Source organism: Sander vitreus, chromosome 7, assembly GCF_031162955.1.
Source record: "Sander vitreus isolate 19-12246 chromosome 7, sanVit1, whole genome shotgun sequence".
NCBI classification, from domain to species: Eukaryota; Metazoa; Chordata; class Actinopteri; order Perciformes; family Percidae; genus Sander; species Sander vitreus.
The window spans coordinates 5,200,957-5,220,284 of record NC_135861.1 but is presented as its reverse complement, the minus strand read 5'-3'; the positions used below and the strand labels follow the sequence as shown (position 1 = coordinate 5,220,284).

Below are 19,328 nucleotides of genomic sequence, written 5' to 3'. Positions count from 1 at the left end.
ATGTGCAGTCATTGAATAAGTTATTTGTTATGTTCTTCACAGAAAATGAGCCAAGGCCAATGAGTTTGAAGAAATAAGAAATAGCATCATTTTTCTTTATTATTCAAATTTAGAGTGTGCTCACATCAACAGATTCTCACTCCCATCTTGTAAAATACAGACGTTTGGTCAGGTGCCTTTGTCGTTGTTATTGACGCTAAAAGTCTCCTTTAGTGTCCGCTGCACGGTGTGGGAGGATCTCCTGCCTCTCTCCATTGCTGGCAGGCCCTCGCCGGGCGCCGCGACCGGCTCTGGGTCGGCTTGGAAAGAACGGGATTGTTGGGTTCAGGAAAACAAAAACTGGGTTGGGTTCGGAAAACGCAGTCTACAAAACCTTGGGAGCATTACGCACGTTCACACGCATGGTCAAAAGGTTGTGGGATACTGGGCACATTTTTACGCATGGAAATTCTTTATAAATCCCGACTTTTGCGAGGAATGTTGCGACGGCAAATTTCACCCTGCTTCATGCAATTTTTTTCTTGCGTAACAGGTTTTATAAATGAGGCCCCAGATCTGAAAAAAGTCTTTTAGTTAGTTAGTTTTGATGCTCACAATGATTTTACATTCTTTCAGCTTAGGTGGAGCCCAAAACGGCGTGGGTGATGCGCAGAAGCCTTATAATGTAATTAAACAAGAGAAGGGGTGAATACACTACAGGAGCCCCTCTGGTCTACCATAGGGAGCCCTGTTAGAGAAAACATGATATAAGTGCCCTATATAGGGTTTCCTTATAGTGGAGAAAATGTGATTAAGTGCCCTCTATGGGGCCCTTTCAGTAGAGAAAACGTGATAAAGTGAACTAATGGGTGCACTTGACAAACAGTTGCTTTGTAAGTAGGGCTGTCAAAGGATTACATTTTCTTAATCGCGATTAATCGTTAGGATTGGATTAATTGGATTAATCACATGTTTTATCACATGGCTAAAATTCTATTATTTATTCACTGTTTTTAAGTACATATTAACAATGGAAAGCCATTCTTACCAGTGGATCTTGATTGGGAATCAAATGAATGCAAAGAAAATGACTTTATGAACTTGATATTTTTGTATTTGTTTATTATATATTTAATCTAGTCACACATTTTAATCTAGAGTCAATATTAGGGTTGGGTATTGTTTGGTTTGGATACCGGTGCTAAAGCGGTACTTTTAAAACAGTACCGGTGCCTTAACGGTGCCTGAACCGATACTTTTTAAGAAAGTTAAAAAAAAGGAGGGTACTAAACAGTTGGCGACATTAAAGAACAGCTTGTTTATTGCTAAGACCATATCGTCAAAATTAAATGTTTAATAATAATGTAATCACTATAACAATAACTTATTTCACTAGTAAATAGCTGTTGAATGACAAAAACAACCACCAGATGGGAAAAGGGCATTTAACAACAACAACTTTGAATGCACCACAAGGCTGTAAATTACCAGTTTCATAGTAGCCTGTTAGGCACGACGCAAAGCCGAGTGAAGTGAAAATAAAATAAGAAATGGCGGCATGCGATTAATACGATTAAAAAAAATTAACGCATCATGCTCGGCCCTTAATCGCATCGCGATTAACGCGTTAATGCTGACAGCCCTATTTGTAGGTAAATCATTAAATGTTCAGTCAATTGCCAGCAGGGCCGCTATTGTCAATCACAATCATCCCATTCCAAACTACAGAGAAACATTCTATCTCACAAGCATTTCCCTTATCATCTCCCTTAGAAGGAACTCCATGAAGCTGCAGGGGTGCGGATAAATGCATTTGTGTTGAAAATTAGCTTTGAAATTGCGGGATTTACAGATGTTTTTAATGTTCATAACAGCATACCAAAGCACACAAATGCAAGTACTTACCACTCGTTGTACTCTCTTTAATTAATCCACAGTAGACACACCTATTGATCAACAACCTATCAGTGCTTTATACATCGGCTGTGCCTGAAAGTCTGTAATAACGCCACGTTTTTAACCATTTTCCAGCTAGTGATCATAATCTGACATTCTTCATGGTGTCAGAAAAAAGAGGGACAGATCCATTTAACTTGAATCTCTAATATAATACACCAACACTCATCTTATGTTGTGTGCTTACAGTAACACCAAACAGTTTAACAAAACACATACCGGTTTATGTAACACCAAATGGACATTTTTAACATCAGAAAAATGAATAAATGACAATTTTCAAGTTATGTGATGTGCATTCAAATGCACGGCAGCATCAGAATTAATGATGATGTGAATGAGTTCAAAATTAAAGTGTATATATATATATATATATATATATATATATATTTTTTTTTTTTAAAGTAAGAGGTTCAGTGTGCAAAACTCTTTTTTTTTTTTTTTTTTCAGATGGTCTTTTTTTTTAGGTGGCTAAAATATGTTTAGCTGCTGGTCCCATCCACAACAGTAAATTGCTTAGCTTCTGTGCCGGGACTACTGCCTGCTTCTCCAATCTGTGGGCGTGCCGACTGCCATCTAATACACAGACTGTGGATAAGTACAGTAAATCATACAACCACACTTAAACAACAAAAAACCGGAACTCTCCCTTGAAGGACATGATTAGTGCAGACTGTTTTGATGAGAAACAGTTTGACATGTCACAAGATAATTTTACATTAAAACTATAGTGCGTAGTTTCCCCATGAGGAATTCTAAGTAGTGACATCAAAACTGTGGGTGCGTCCACATGATACAAGCCTTCCGTGACAGTGAATGTAACGGACGTTCATTAATATCAAAAAGTTACGCACTAAAGCTTTAAAACACAGATTGTAATTCGGAGATTAACATATTCAATGTTGTGATGATCTGATAAACCTACTGTGTGATATATTACCTAATTTGATACAGGTGTTTTCATTTTTGGGTTTCGCACATTGAAAATACTGTATTATTTTAACGACCAACAAAGCTCCCTGGTCCCAGCTTTGTCTTTGCACCAGTGCTCGATATATAGTTAAATGGTTCAGCACTGTTCTCATAATGCAGCATTTGACTATTTTTCTTTAGATTATTGATACCATTTGCATTCAGCTGTCTCTCTTAGTTTTGACCTAATAAAATATAGGAATTAAACATCTCCCTGAGAGCTTAAATAAAATAAATAAATCGTAAAACCTTAAAAGCAAAAATTACCATAACTTCCACACAAATTCAACTTATTATAGGTATTCAATGTGTCACTCACTTTCAAGTAATAAAAACATCCCAAACTTATGTTCAACCTAATTAGAAGTCTCAGATATTTCATTATACACACACACACACACACACACACACACAAGATGGGGACTCGAGTCGCACAAACAGCTGACTTCAGACTTGACTTGAGCTTCGAGACTCGTCAACCTGTTTTCATGCAATTATTGCTTTTTAAATCTAAATTTATTCATGTATTTCTATTTTCTTTTATTGGCGCATATATGTTGGGGAAACGTATGACGAGCTGCATGTCCCCTGCCCTTGCGCATGCGCTATGCCTTATGTGCGCACGCTCACATATCAAAAATGCATTGACGATGGCGACTCCTCCCGGAGTTGTACCTTTGGTCATTAGTTTTGCTTTCAATAACTTGGTACACAGTGGTAGTAAGCAAACAGCTACATGCAAAGTGTGTGGCACCAAGATCAATGATGCCGGATCAACAATGTCGAACTTCATCAGGCATCTCGAAACGCACCCAGATAGGTCAGTCACTTGAAAGAGGCGTTACATTTAGCATATATCGTCACAGGTAACAAGCTACCCATCGCAAAGTGTTGCGCTAATGGTGGGAACAGGCAAATTGTATATTTATAGTTAGTAGTTGCTTAGGCTCAGAGATCCATGGCGCACAGGAGGCAGGACGCACGGATCCATCTCCCCAGGAACAAACGCTGTGCCGGGTGGGCAAACTCATGTGATGCGTAATTGATCCTGTGGATGATTTGTAGGCTATTAAGTGAACAAGGTGTACCCGGTCCACCAAACACTGGGCCGTCTTGACTGTCTTAATTCTGCACATATTTCTGTTGCTGTAGTCCTATTTACTATTTCATTATTTCATCCATGCGTGGCGCAGCGGATCCGTGCGCACTGTCACCTGCCGTGGAGACGCTGGCCTCACTAACCTCTCCTCCTCTGAGTCGGAGCTCCCTCGCGCTGGACTCAGTTTCACTGAGTGTACTAACACTTAGAAAATAAATGGCATTAAATCAGTGAGTTCATACTGCTTATTGTGCGTAATTTGGACTGACACTGAGATGCATGTTATTTTGTAACTGGTGTGGCGCTGCCACTATTCTCTTGATTTCCACTTCGACATTAGACATTTTTTTGAGGGAAAGAGACGTTACATTTAGCATATATCGTCACAGGTAACAAGCTAACCATCGCAAAGTGTTGTGCTAATGCTGAGAACAGGCACATTGTATCTTTATAGTTGTATCCATATGATGTGACAGACTTAGGTTAATATTTCACCAGGTCCGAGGGCTAGAAGGATGTGTTAAGTAGACCACATACAGTTATCCTACAACTGATTTTGATACTGTACTGTCTGGATGGTAGCTACAGGACATGCTTTGAATTCAAAATATTTAACAATACAGTGTTAGGGACAGATCAGATGGCCAGAGACTTGAGACTTGACTTGAACTTGCCCCTCAAAGAGTTGGGACTTGACTTGGACTCGAGCTCAAAGACTTGAGAGTCGACTTACACTTCCAAAAAAGGACTTGTGAACATCTCTGATACATACAATACCAGGCAAAAAATTGGACATGCGGAAGGTGTCCAAACTTTTATGTACAGTATATTGATTACTCACCTGATCATTTAAGTCATTCTCTAATGCAATGCCTTCATAATGTGTATAGAGTATAGTACGCTTTGAGGTATTACCCTTTAGTTACAAAATCAGATTCTTTTTCAGCCATCTGCACATATTCAAGTATTACCTTTCAGTTGTGAGTGGATGTAAACAATGTCGACGATGTCCAACAAAGGAAGTTTAAACGCTCTCTGGGAGAAGCTAAATGAAAGTGTCACAGCCTGAGAATGACAAACGAAGGATCAAAACCCCGGTGGATTCTACTCGCTAGACAAATAACGCAACACTTGAAAGGTTTTCTCACCATATCCAACCCCAATTATGCTGTCCAACACAAATTTCAGAGAGTCAGGGCAATTATCCCGTGGCGTGATTAGTAACAGAGCCTTTGATGCAATCAAAGGGTCTTGCCTGGCCACTTTAGTGCTTAATCAAGCCAAGAACTCTTCTTTTGTGGCGGTTCACCTTAGGACTTAGACCTATAATGATCTTTGTATAAGCTGACATCCTTTCACCTCTCTCCTGGAGTAGATGAAGTGTGCACGGTACTACACAGTTTGAATTTAATTCCTACTTATCTAGCTCCCATCTTCAGTAACTGTGATCTTTCCTAATCTGCATATTGATTCCTGTAACCCTCACCCGTATGTAAACCTCTTCCATTCGTGGTTTGATGAACTCCGGTTCTCCAATAAGTCATCAACCTGTGTGTTTAATAGCCATACCTACAGTCTAGCGTGTCTGCATCCCCTGTCTGTGCTGTAGTGTCTGGGTTAATGGAACCCTAAACTGGAGGTTGTCACAGAGACAGACATACAGTTGAGCGGTGTTCTAGCCTGCTCCCTGCTGGAGATTCCTCTCGTAGTTTTCCAGACAGATGTGGACGCGCTGAGTGAAGTAGCTTGGATGAGAAATGGCCCGAAGGAGGTCGGTCTGGACCAGTGTGATGTCATAGAGCTCAGAGGTGCAGGCTGTACGAGTCTCAGTGCCACCTGGGTCCAGGAAAACCTGACACACACACACACACACACAGACACACACACAGACACACACACACACACACACACAGACACACACACAGACACACACACAGACACACACACAGACACACACACAGACACACACACAGACACACACACAGACACACACACACACACACACACACACAGGAAAAGTCAGGTTAGCTTTCTGGAGTTCAGAACCAGCAAACACATCTGTGGAAGCTACTTTATTTAGAAAACTGTAAAACAGATTATCTGTAGAGACCATAGCATAAGTAACTCACTGACAAGGGATACATATCCACACACAATAGTTGAGAACATTCCAGTGAATGCATGTTGGGAGTAGAGCTGGGCAATATATCGATATTATATCGATATCGTGATATGAGACTAGAATTCGTCTTAGATTTTGGATATCATAATATGGCATAATTGTTATCTTTTCCTGGTTTTAGAGGCTGCATTACAGTAAAGTGATGTCATTTTCTGAACTTACCAGACTGTTGTAACTGTTCTATTATTTGCCTTTACCAACTTAGTCATTATATCCACATTACTGATGATTATTTATCAAAAATCTCATTGTGTAAATATTTTGTGAACGCACCAATAGTCAACACTACAATGTCGTTGCGGTATCGATATCGAGGTATTTGATTTTATCCCTATCGCCCAGCCCTAGTTGGGAGATGGTGGTTTGTCATGACAGGTTGGTCCGCTGGATGTCCCTCGCCTTCAGCTCACTGTGTGTTGCCGTTGTCTAAACTCGACTAGCAAGCTACACGCTGGAAATGGCGAGATTTGAAGAAAATTTGGATCATGTAACAAGGCAGCCTGTTTGGTTCTTTCGGGGAATGACTGTAAAGATTTACAAAGAATATTTACATTTACTATCTAACTGGGATGTTTTTGGGACCGACTGGTGCGGACTGGCTATGGACAAATAACACACGGCGATACACTGGTAAGAGCAAATTTCGGTTTTCTCCTATTCAGGAATGTGTCTTTGGTGTAGCCAGACCTTACTCCGCGGTGCTGTGGAGATAGGTCTGCCAATGCAAGACTAGTCAACCTTAGACACACAGGATGATTAACACAAGTAAAAGAATTCTTTGTACAAAGAATCTAAAAGCTTAACTTTAAGGGTAATTCTTAAGGACTACGATTTAAGCCCAAATTGTCTTCCATCAAGCACTGAATGTTTTTCACAGAAGACATTTTGACGTGTCACGGTAGGAAAAGCACAGGTGTAAATAATGAAATGCTGGCTGAATTCCATTTAGTTGCATCAGGTTTCAGGGTCCTGGCTGCTGGCTCACTGTCACACTGTCATGGTTTGCTGGACACTTGAACAGAACGGGAGCCATCGTTAATGTTATTAGAAACACCTGTGCTTTTCCTGCTACGACACGTCAAAATGTCTGCTGTGACAAATGACTATTACATAAAATGTACGGTTAGGGGCCCTCACTGAATAATTGAATACATTAGGGATAGACCAATTATCGTCCCTGAGTCACCACTGAGTCTGACTTAATGTCCCGCACACAACACTATCTTTTACTGGGTATTATGTTAAAAGTTTCTAATTTATTAAATAATTGCTTAAAGCATTTAAACAAAGTTTAAACATTTTTTATGTGCTGCATCGTTACTCGTTACTGTAGACTGTAGGTTACAGTGTGTGTAGTTACGGCTACGTTAGTTACTTAAAAAATCCCTGAGATCGCTTCGTGTTTCTTTTCATTACGGTCGCCTGTTCAGAAGAGAGACGATGTAAGTTTGTACTCTTTCTATTTAGCCACTGTTAAGCTATTCCTGAGTTGTTTCAGTCTGCCATGAGTACTGAAATGCTTGTTACTAACCTAGCTCTGGGGAGCTTATTCCCCGGAGTCCTTATGTTTTTTTTTTGCCCAGCATGTTTCCTTGGATCAGGATGGCACCTAAATCATGGTGGCAGCTGTCGCCGTGGTCCTGCTCTACGCCCTGCTGTGCCCTGTTACACCCTGCTACGCTCTGCAATGCCCAGCTACGACTTGCTACGTCCTGCCACGCCCTGCTCTGCCCTGCTACGCCCTGCAACACCATGAACTACAACTGCTATTTCTAGTCATTATCTTTATAGTGACTATTATTGCCATTGTCCATCACACCCCCAACCGGCACTGTCAGACACTGCCTACCAAGAGCCTGGGTCTGTCCGAGGTTTCTTCCTAAAGGGAAGAACACCCTTTTGCAAGCGCACGTGTCGCCCCCTGCTGGAATTCAGCTAGAATGCAGGTTTAAGGCACTTCTGCATTTGCAGCACTTCGCCGAACCGGATGTATTGTCCATTAATATTTACAGTCAATGGTTCTAGTCCACTGTTGCACATAGTAAAAGTGACTTAATATATGCGGTTTTATCTAATTGTGTTTGCACTGCAAGGAGATGAGAGAAACCATATCCTCAGCTGTTTACAGTATGTGAGGAGGAGAAAAAAATAACTTCAAATGGATACAAAAGTGCAGTTGATTGTACTGTAGGGCTGCAACTAACGATTATTTTTATAGTCGATTAATCTGTAGATTATTTTCTTGATTAATCGATTGGTCTATTTGGTCTTTGAAAATGTCAGAAAATGTAAACTGGTGTTTTCCAAAGCCCAAGATGAAGTCTTCAAATGTCTTGTTTTGTCCACATCTCAAAGATATTCAGTTTACTGTCACAGAGGAGTGGAGAAAAGAAAGAAAGAAAATATTCGCCTTTAAGGAGCTGGAATAAAAAAGGACTCAAACCGATTATCAAAATAGTTGGCGATTAATTTAACAGTTGGCAACTAATCACATAATCTTTGCACCTCTATTTGATTGCTCTGGAGTACACTATAAAACACCAGAATAATTTAAACAGCATTGTCAAAACAAATAGTACATTTTCCACAGAAAAAAAAGGAGCTTAATGCATAATTACTCCAGCAAAGAGATCATAAACCCTTGCAGATACAATGTTCACTCATTACAGACCAAGTTGCAATTCTGGCTCATTATACACAGAGCCAGTGTGATGATAAAAGTGTCAACTTATCTCTTCCTAACGAGTGATCATGACCTGATATGTGGCTATTTTAGATTTTATCATTGCTGCAAAAATCTCCTGCCAAAAGTCTCGCTGAGTGGTAGACAGTGTGCTCTCGCTGCCTACGTCCATCCACAAAAAGATCAGTCATTTTCTTTAAAGTGACTATATGCAACTTTTACATGTTTCTGAAACTGTGTAATTTTTCATCTGATGATCATAAATGACCTGTAAGAGCAAATGAGACTAACAGTGAAAAGAACGCTATTTTTATATAGTTTTTATTAATGCCTTTGCCCGGGTACAATTTTTCCCCCAAAGTCACAAAATGATTTACAGCAGGTAGACTACAGCGCTACAGAGCACACATTGTGACGGGTCACAGATTTTGGCAAAACACTGGAAAAGCCTGTGTTAGTGAGTATGCAGGTAAAAGGTAGCAGGAGATTTATATAGGCCTAATTGTATTTTCATTTTATTTTAGTTAAGTTATCTGCTGTAGTTATGGCTGATACTGGGGCAGGGCCATCACAGAAATAAGGAAATTAAACAAAGAACAACTAAGAGCTAAAAGGGAAAGTGAAAGATGACGGGCAAAACCGAGTCACACTCAGTCGGGCTTTCAACAGATGGAGCCAATTACGGGATTATAAATGATTCAAAACCGTCCCCGAACTGGCCCTCAGGTATGTAATATGTCTGTTTCATTCATAAAATAACTTTACAATGCGCGATGTGGTTGTACGTCAGTAGCAGACATTAAATGACGTCCTCTTTCCATTTAGCGCAGACGTTTTATTCCTTTCACTCCATGTTTGTGTTGGCCTACTATTTTCTTTTCCCTTGTCCTCCTGGACCTGTGTAAAGTAAGTTTCATGAAATGCGCTATATGAATCATTATTATCATCATTATGTCGGTTGCTAAAACGATCCCTTTATGCTTTGGCTCGTAACACAGTGACAGGGATATCTGGTTTAGCTCACGATACAGCCAAAGTAGTCTAAGTTACCGTATGCTACACTTGAAATGCAACAATGCGTCTGTAACGTATCCTGTTATTGTAAATTAATGATTTTCTGTCTGAGCAAGACATATGACTATATGACTTCCCGGTCACACTCACTAAGTAATACAGTGGGTAATACAGCACTGTAAAGAAAAGACCTTTACAACAGCAGGTGTGGTAAAAACACTACCGCTTTTGTCCAAAGGGGCCGCTGCAATCAACAAACTGAAAGTTACATTTAGCCACTTTAAAAACAGCTGTAGATGACAAGAAAGAAACACAACATCCACTCCAGCTAGTCTAACAAAATGACCACATCTGTATGAAGGTTTCTTGGAGCTGCAGGTCAATACCATCGACTCAATGGTTATACAACAAAGTGCTGAGATTTTAGTCATCAGAACATGAAAGAAAATGACAAAACAGTGTTACTAAAGCACGTTATTATCCTCATCTCTTCAAGAGTCGTCTCTCAGATCCTAGCTCTAATTCAAAAGCTCAATCATTTCCAAAATGGAAAGAAAATAAGGAAAACGAAAAAAATTGCCCTTATTATTTGTTTTAAGTATAAACCAATTTAAGCTGAGAATGTAGTTACAATGTTGGTGTACAGTTGTATTCATGCTGATGTCCCGATGTAAAAGAAGCGACAGTACCTTGGGATGAACAATGGTATGCTCGTCGTCCTGTCGTATGTGGTCGTCTATGAAGATGTGCTGAACGTGTTGGTCAAAGGGGTCGACCCACAACGGCTTCCCCCCGCGGATGGAGAAGGTGTTACTGGCCCACCTGAGCGAGAAACAGGCACGGGAAGATTTTTGTAAAAGGATGGATGAAGGGACGGAAGCCACAAAATTGGTGGTTTGAAGAGTGCTATGCATACCAGTCATAGTGGTCCTGAAAGCCCCCCAGGCCCTGGACTGAGCTGAAGTACTGGTACAGGCCTCTTTCTCCATCACGAGTGGAAATGCTTTCCTTGGCACGGCTCACGACGATTCCCCTCCTGCTGCAGCGGATCTTGCCCGGAGTGGTATTCACATTTAACTGATCCGAGAGCGACAAGAAGAGTCAGAGTCAGAGAGAGAAACAAAGAGGGAGAGCCGCTCGGAACTATATGGGGAAAGCATCAAATCAAAACAAACCTCTGTAAAATGATTGTTATCAATACATGAGGTCTGACGGACTTGACCTCAATTAATTGTGATATCAGCATTAAACATTTTTAGACTAAAAGTCTGTGCCAGCTACATAACAAAACAACTGCCATTCTGTAGCTTTACAATAAATAGTGAATGTTTACAGATGACCATAGACTATTAAACAGCAATGAAGTGATCTATTATTCTGGACTTGAAGTGTTGTGGGAGTTGAGGAAAAAAAAAAACAACCTCTGGCATGAAGTTTCAACCTAATAAGAAGCTACTTCAACTACTTCCCGATACCAGCGTTTTAGGCAGTATCGGAGACAAGAACATCTCTAATTGAAGCCTCTATGTTTACAGGCTTGTGGTGATGCACAATGTGCTATAGGTGCCAAAAAAATATCTATGTTTGGTACTGCCAATTTGTTTTGTTACGGTTCATGTGTGCAATAAACATTACCCTCATGATATCAATTCTAAGCTAAAAAAAAATGTGATTCATATTTTTCCCCGAATCGTGCAGGCCTATACGGAAATGTCAGTCCTTGGGTCCACCACGTGGTGCAGACTGAAATATCTCAACAACACAGGATCAATCATTTGGGTGATCCCTTAAAGGGAACATCTGATGAAAAACTCACTTTTTCTGTGCTTGTTCAAGATCAGAAACTGAACAATCACATTATGTACTGTGATTGATTTCCCCCCCTGCTCGTCTGTCTATAGCAATACATGAATAGCATGTGACAGGAGAATAAGATTTCCACTGTGCTCTTCAGCAGACAGCCGAGTGTGCCTGACAGCTTCCCTTTCTGACATCACCTCCACCTCTCCCTCCCATCATCCGTCCATTCCACTCCTCTCAAAATCAATGTGAGCTAACAAGCAAGGTACAAAACTCTGTGTGAGTGAGTGTGTTGGTGGGACAGTCTGTGTTAAAGAAGGCCATGCTCTTCAAGAGGACATCTTCGCAATCACCCACCCCTAAAGAACATCAAGACACACAAACGTTTACTGCAGAACCCTACAGCACATCCAAAAAGTCAACTGAACAGTTTGTCACAGAGTATATCAACAGAAAAAAAAGTCTCAAAATAGCAAATATTCCTTCTAGATTCACAATTAGGGCTGGATTTAAAAAAAAAAAAATTTAATTTGAATGATCCGAAATCAATTCATAAAATGCAAGAAATTAAAAAGACCTAAGGAATCCATTGGTACCAACTATGTCATGCTAGCTTATTGGGAAGGGGGTTCAATAACGCTCCAAAGTTAGGTTACATTTTGGGAAAAACTGCCATGGATATTTTAAAAAGGGGTCCCTCTGTCACCTCAAGATATCTGAATGAAATGTCACTCAATACTCACTGACTGTAGAGACTGTAGAGCTGCATTTTATTGTGTGTTCATGTTAAATAAAAAGCACATTAACATAACTGCTTTGGGGTCCATTCTCAATGTAAACATTGATACTTTTAATGCACCAGGTCAGAGGGAACCTTGCACAATTGTAGAAACGCTTTCACATCCAAGCTAAATTGGTATTGTTACTGAAATGTTCCTAACCTAATTGATATTGAATATAATATCGAATAAAATAAATTGGGGACCTGGTGAATCAGAATCAATTCAGAAAATCATTGATGATACCCGCGCCCCTTTGCTGGGTGTCACCACCTTTTCTCTCCCTCCTTTACTGTTATTCTCTAGCTCGGGGGTTCCCAAACTGTTTGGTCTGAGGTAGCCCCCAGTCCTGTTCCCAGTGTGTTCCAAATGTTCAATACTACTCATTACTTAAAACTGGGTATTGTTATTTTGTATGGCGGTACAATTAGGGTCAAGTCCTTACTGCACCCGGATTGGAGTCCAGCCTAGGGACCCCTGCTGCTTTGCCGTTTGCTGTATTTTAAAATGTGTTGAGCTGCTCTACAATCTGTCCACGTACCCGCTGGTAACTGCAGAAGTACCTGGTTGGGAATCACTGCTCTACATCTAGCGCTCTATAATAACAAGGGTAATAAAATCCCAAAAAAATATCTTTAAAAAAAGAAGAACTTGAATGCCTTCAAGCCTACTGTAGCAAATATGGCATGGTTGTAAAATAGAACAAGAGAAAGTTCATGGTAATTATGGGTTCTTAGGAAGATTAGCAGCACATTTTTACCCATGAGCAATGTGATAGGCACTGTAAGGCTCTCTTGGTGTGATGTTCACAGTTCCCTGACCTAATCATAACTAAACTTTGAGGAGAAACAGAAACATTTAAACAGACTAATACTTAATAAAAAATTATTTGCTACTGATTACGATGCCCTATTTAGAGTGAAAAGAAAAGTGTTTAAAGCTGCCTTCTGTTCTGCTGTTTTTTTATGGATGTGTGGCTCGGCTTCAAGTATCTTACAATTCTATCGACGTCCTCTACATGGCTGCGGTAAATGGTGTTTATTAGGGGCAGGGCATCACTTACTACAGGCTCTAAAACAGGCCAACCATTCTTAATCACACCCATGGGCACTTAGAATAGGCCTGGCCCTAATGTATACAAACTGTAAGCGTAGGAGCTTGTTTTAGGAAAACGCATTTTATTGATGTTTGCGCGCCTAAATTTGTTCCAATTCTTTGCTCATCTTTGACTTAAATAATAATTCTATAATAAGTCTTTTTTATAGCTTTGAAGCACTTTGTAAGCCTGTTTTGGAAAGTAGATAAAACATGTTTGTACTTACAGGAAGTCTGCGTTAGGAAGTGCTGCTGTAAAGCCCACTCTGACAGTGTAATAAACCAGACATTACCTTACCCTCGCTGAATTAACCCCAAACTATCAGCTAGGCCAAAATATGCTGTCGTCATTTGGGGCAAACTTATACTTTACCTTAAAAAGAATAAACATTGTAAACCAGTGAATGTCTCACTTTAACTCATAGCTTGATAAAAGAAATACGTGTGATTCTACTTCACCTTGAGATCGGGCAGATCAGGGAACAGCGGATGAGCCCCTTCATTCAGCGCTCTGGAGACAGCGCTCAGCACACGGGGTAGGTCGCTTCCAAACGAACGGAAAATGATGGCAAACTCCCTTCCTTCCTGCACCAGGTCTTTGAGCAGCTGGAAGAAGGAGGGGAGGATCCAGTGGTAAAGTTGTCCACCCGCTCCTTTTACAGACAGCTCTCTGTCTCCCTGCAGGGAATGGAGTCAAAGAGCAGTCAGTAACACATACGTTATCAGGGATCAAGGATGCTATATAGCCTGGTCCTGTGAGGCTCTTCCTGTGTGGCTGGGGGCTGTGTTATCGGCTGATATTGTTTTTGATACATCTCTTTGTGAAACATATTTCAGGTAAGTCAAAATGCATTTGAATGCATCTGCCAATACATTTTAAAATAAAAAATAACGATGCAGAGTTTTGAGGTATATCCCAATTTTAAACAGGCTGAACTCAAGCTAATGTCAATGTTTGCATCAACTTATGTCTGTGGATCATGGTTTTCTACACTGAAACAAGTAAAGTCAAAACATTGTTCTGTTCTTACGGAAAGAGTCGCTTCGAGTTGTCACAACCGAGTACAAGCCAGACACGAGAAGGATTGTGGATAATAAAGACTCAGGTTTCCCACTGAGTCAATATAGGTAAGAAAAAAACTGACAACTGATATGTACTATGACTATCGTTAGATCCTGAAGTCACTGCTGCTGTTATAATGTGGACGTGCATGTGTTGTGTGGCTCTTTGCTTTGGTGCAGGTTTTTCTTTTGGCTCTTTATGCTGAGCTGGTTGGCCACCCCTGCTATATAGCTTGCAACAACAACAAAAATGTTCGGGAAATCTTACTCATTTTTACACAGCAACTTTACCACCTATCAGCAGAGCCACTTTGCCAATGAAAGAATGATCAAGCATGACCTGAACACTACAGTGTTCCTCCCATACACCTTGGGGTTTGATCTGCATGACTGAACAGGGCCTGACAACCGTAAAAGTTACAGAATATAAAAAAAAAAAAGAACATGCTTGCGCTACAAGCTAGGTGTCAAAAAGCTACAGCTGAAATCCCACAAGTATACTTTAAATATGAATGAATGTAACCATGAATTGAGATGGTTATGAGGATATGTGAAAATACCCCTAACATTTGTGATGCAGTTAAAAAAGGCTGCTAGAAAGTAAGGAAACTAAACTAAGTTGCATAATGTACAACTATTTGCTTAACTTGTATACCTCCGGTGTATAAGTGTCACCATAGATTTTGCAGGTTAAGCAGACCGGTTTGTCTCGTTTCACAGAAAAAAAACAACTACATCAGCTGGGTAATACTAGCTGTTGAACAGAGGAAGAATGCTCAGTTCATACAGGAGAGGCAAAGCGAGCTCTTAAGTATGGCAGTTGGTGATCTTTATGTGGAATTTAGTTTAAATTGGAAAAGTACCTGTTGTTTAAAAAAATTTTTTTAAACAACTTTAATTTAAAAAAAAAATTACAGACAGACTATTCGTAGGGTTAGCAACACCACAATCCTCAAGGTCAGAAGAAATATGATCAGAAATTATCAGTTAATCACTACAAACTTTGTAAAAACTGTGTCGAGTATCACATTTAATTTGAATGTAAGAGTGTTAACATGTGTACTCATCTGTAATCAGTAATAGGGAAAATACTAGCCAAAGTACTACTGTTTAAATTAATGTTATTATTACAGTCGGATAAAGTCGGATTATACAGTTGTTTAAGTAATTTATGATGCACTTCATTCCTGCCAGGTGCCATTGTTTTGTCATTACTGCATCGCATATGTATATAAATACGGGCATCTGGTAAGGATGCCCCCTGGGCGCCTCCCTAGGGAGGTGTTCCAGGCACGTCCAGCTGGGGGAAGACCCAGGACTAGGTGGAGGGATTATATCTCCAACCTGGCCTGGGAACGCCTCGGGATCCCCCAGTCGGAACTGGTTAATGTGGCTCTGGAAAGGGAAGTTTGGGGTCCCCTGCTGGAGCTGCTACCCCCGCGACCCGATACTGGATAAGCGGACAAAGATGGATGGATGGATGGATATGTATATAAATGTAATGTAATCAAGGTCTCTCGAGTCAATAAAAATGTAAAGACTAGTAGTGATCATAAGGGGGGGGGGGGGGGGTTTGAACTTAATCAGTTGTCGAACTTTATACCGACCAGCTGGCCATCTTATCCATTCTGGCTTATACAATGCTTGCCTTGGTGCCCTCAGGCCAGCGGAGCAGCTCCAGATGTTCATCCAGAATCCCGCGGAAACGTCTCCCTGCAGCGGAGGTGAAACCTGCTATCTTTCCAAAATGAGAGTAGTAACTAACTGCATCATCGCACGGTGGGAGCAGGGAGGCCGAGTCACTCAGCCATTCCCACTTTCCTGCAGAGAGGTGAGGAGAACAAGGTTTTTGTGAATGGTATTATTAAATGTAGACACACTAAACATCAAACAATGAGTGGAGAATGCTAGTACAGTATTGGAGCAAGACCTGGCTCCCAGGGTTGTTCTGAAGCCCTCAAGGGATTCTAATATAAATATAAATTTTTTTTTTAAAAAACAGTAGTGCAGCCAAGGATAATCTAGTCAATAACATTCATGATTACATTTCTCCATTGTCTCTAATGACTTTAAGGCAGCTGTACACAATTTTTTTGGAGAACCTTAATGAAGTATTATCACTTCAGGTACATCGGAGCTCAATACAGAGCGATGTTGGAAGAAAATTTTTTTGAAAATGAGCCAAACCATACTTAAAAAAAAACAGTTAATGTAAAGCTTTACTTCGACATTAGCATAACGATCATATCGTAAACAATGACTTTAGACATTGTAGTTATATTATTTATGACCTGCCATTCGGGATATGTGCGATTCCAATAATGCATTTTCATTTTAATAACCTCAATTATTATTAAGCTAATTTTGGTTGGTTGACAGCTTGTCTTTAGGATACTCATAATTTCGGGGAAAGTAGTAGGCTAGATTAGATAAACTTTATTAATCCCAAATTGGGAAATATCAGTGCTACAGCAATAAAATATAAGACACACAGCACACATACAGAAAATATAAGAAATAATAAATAGGATAGAATACAAGAACTATCAAAAAAAAAAAAAAAAATACAAAAGGAAGAATGTACAAACGTACAAGTGGGTAATACAAAAAAAAAGGATTTTTTTTTTTTTTTTTGACAGATTCTTAGATGGAATTCGGCACAACAGGAACAATGACTTCGCTGACTGGGCAAACAAACATTACTAGCATTTAATTGTGGGATTCGGAAAAGTACTATCAAGTCCATTTCCAGTTTACCTTTTTTGCTAATCTTTCCCCAGGTGACAGTCGAGAGGAAATGGTCCAGGGCAGCTTCTATCCCCTGAGCTATCACGGTGTCCGACACCAGTATGGTGTTGTTGAGGTCGATGTGCAGGACTAACTTTTTCCTCTGGTCATGATTTGATGGCCACAGCTCCCGAGGGACTGTCAACGCGGGGTCACCGGTCCCACACGCAAGCGCAGGGGCATTTCTGCCGTTTGTCCCTTCATGTTCTTCAGCTTCGCGACCGTTGTTCTCACCGAACTCCGCCATTAGGGTGATACCACTGACGACAGTTACTGGTTTTAGAAATAGTCAGCTAAAACTTACCGGCTCAGCCGTCTGAGTCATTATTTACCTGTACTTCCTCGTTCTCCACAAGGACCATCTTATTTTTCTTCTTCTGATGCTCAGTAGTTGTATACCACCAGCCAGTGGAGAGAGCGCCATCTTCCGGTGCTGTTAAACATTTTAGTATTAGGATTTCAAACGCTCACATATTATGTCATATCCACACGTGTTTTGAGTCAGGTTGAAAGTTAAAGCAAAAGCTTCATGGACCTTGTTCAGACATTTTTGACTTGTCATTGTAGGAAAAGCACAGCTGAAATTGATAACCTTAACGATGGCTCAGTTCCATCAAGTGCATGAACAACACCAGGGCCTCTCCTAAGTGGAATGCAGCCGTCATGAATGGTTTTGAATACACCTGTACTTTTCCTACTATGACGTTTCAACATGTCTGCCGTGAAAAAGGTCTAATGAGAATTATTGTTAAAGTGTTAACAAGCAGGCAATATTAGCATGAACAGATTTTATGGACCAAAACATACATTATGAATGAAGATTAGCTAGTAGCCTACTGTCTCATTTACACTGTAGCCTACATCTTAACTTTCTCCTCCTACATATTCATGTATATCTATTTCATGTAAAGAACTCCCTACATTGTCCTTATACCTAATGTTAATATCTGACAGTGAGCCAGCATGCCTAACTAACCCTGACTGAAGCAGCTAAATTGAATTCAGCCAGAATTCATTTAATTTACACCTGGGCTTTTCCTACTGTGACATGTCAAAATGTGTTCTGTGAGAAATGCCTATTTCCTCTTTTTGTTTGTCTTGTTTGAGGGCGAGGGCCCGTTCATTGCTGCTGCAGCATTAATGTTGCTGTATTTGCATTTGAATTATTGATTTCTGATAACCATAAATCAGTGGTGTAGTCTACGTGATACGCAGGTATACGCAGTATACCCACTAAGAAAGCTCCAGGATTTCCATATACCCACTTAAAATGCCCATGACACGCAACAACATACTTTCCATTATAATTTTGATACATTTTGAATTGTCATCTGTTATTTTCTTCTTCACATAGACTAAATAAAGGTATTTCCAATGTAAATTGGTGCATAAAAGTGTATCCCAGTACAGGAAATGAAGTCGTTGATGCTCAGAACTTCCTTGGGGGAGGAAACCCAGATTCTGGCCAATATATACAATACAGTATACCCACTACAATACACTAGACTACACCACTGTCATAAATCAATAATTCAAATACAAATTCTAGCTTAAAAAATATATGAAAGTGTCAGTTGAAAACAGTTTGTACATGCCCAGACAGCCCTGAGGCAGGGCTACTTTAGGACTGTCTGCCTGGGGGGTTCTGGGGTGCCTGGGGAAAACTCAGATCAGGTACAAAAATGGAAACACCTGTGTGATACTTGACAACAGTTTTGGCTCACATGACTACTATATAATCCACAGATATAGAACTATGAAAAAAATCCATCCGTAAAAAAAAAAAACATTCATGTAAACAGCACTCAAAATTGTTTTATTTATATTAACCATTTATATGTATGTTTTGGCTCACAGGAGTACTATAGAATCAGTCTTGTATAAAGTACTTGAAAGCAATACTTGAGTAAAAGTATCTTA

The 19,328-nt window shown here is 40.1% G+C and overlaps 1 protein-coding gene and 1 long non-coding RNA gene across 2 annotated transcripts; one reads left to right on the top strand and one right to left on the bottom strand.

Moving 5' to 3' along the window:
* Positions 1-1,318: 1,318 nt before the first annotated feature.
* LOC144520537 (uncharacterized) lies at positions 1,319-17,768 on the bottom strand. Its single transcript, XM_078254308.1, has 6 exons — positions 17,379-17,768; positions 16,270-16,442; positions 14,019-14,237; positions 10,802-10,962; positions 10,575-10,707; positions 1,319-5,858 (listed from the first exon to the last, which is right to left on the bottom strand). Exons 1-6 carry the CDS (start codon positions 17,653-17,655, stop codon positions 5,682-5,684), a joined length of 1,140 nt encoding a protein of 379 aa, XP_078110434.1. The 5' UTR covers positions 17,656-17,768; the 3' UTR covers positions 1,319-5,681.
* LOC144520538 (uncharacterized) lies at positions 14,231-17,488 on the top strand. The gene is made up of 4 exons (XR_013502233.1): positions 14,231-14,396; positions 14,597-14,687; positions 16,284-16,452; positions 17,402-17,488. It is a non-coding gene; the product is annotated as an uncharacterized LOC144520538 (long non-coding RNA).
* Positions 17,769-19,328: the final 1,560 nt, after the last annotated feature.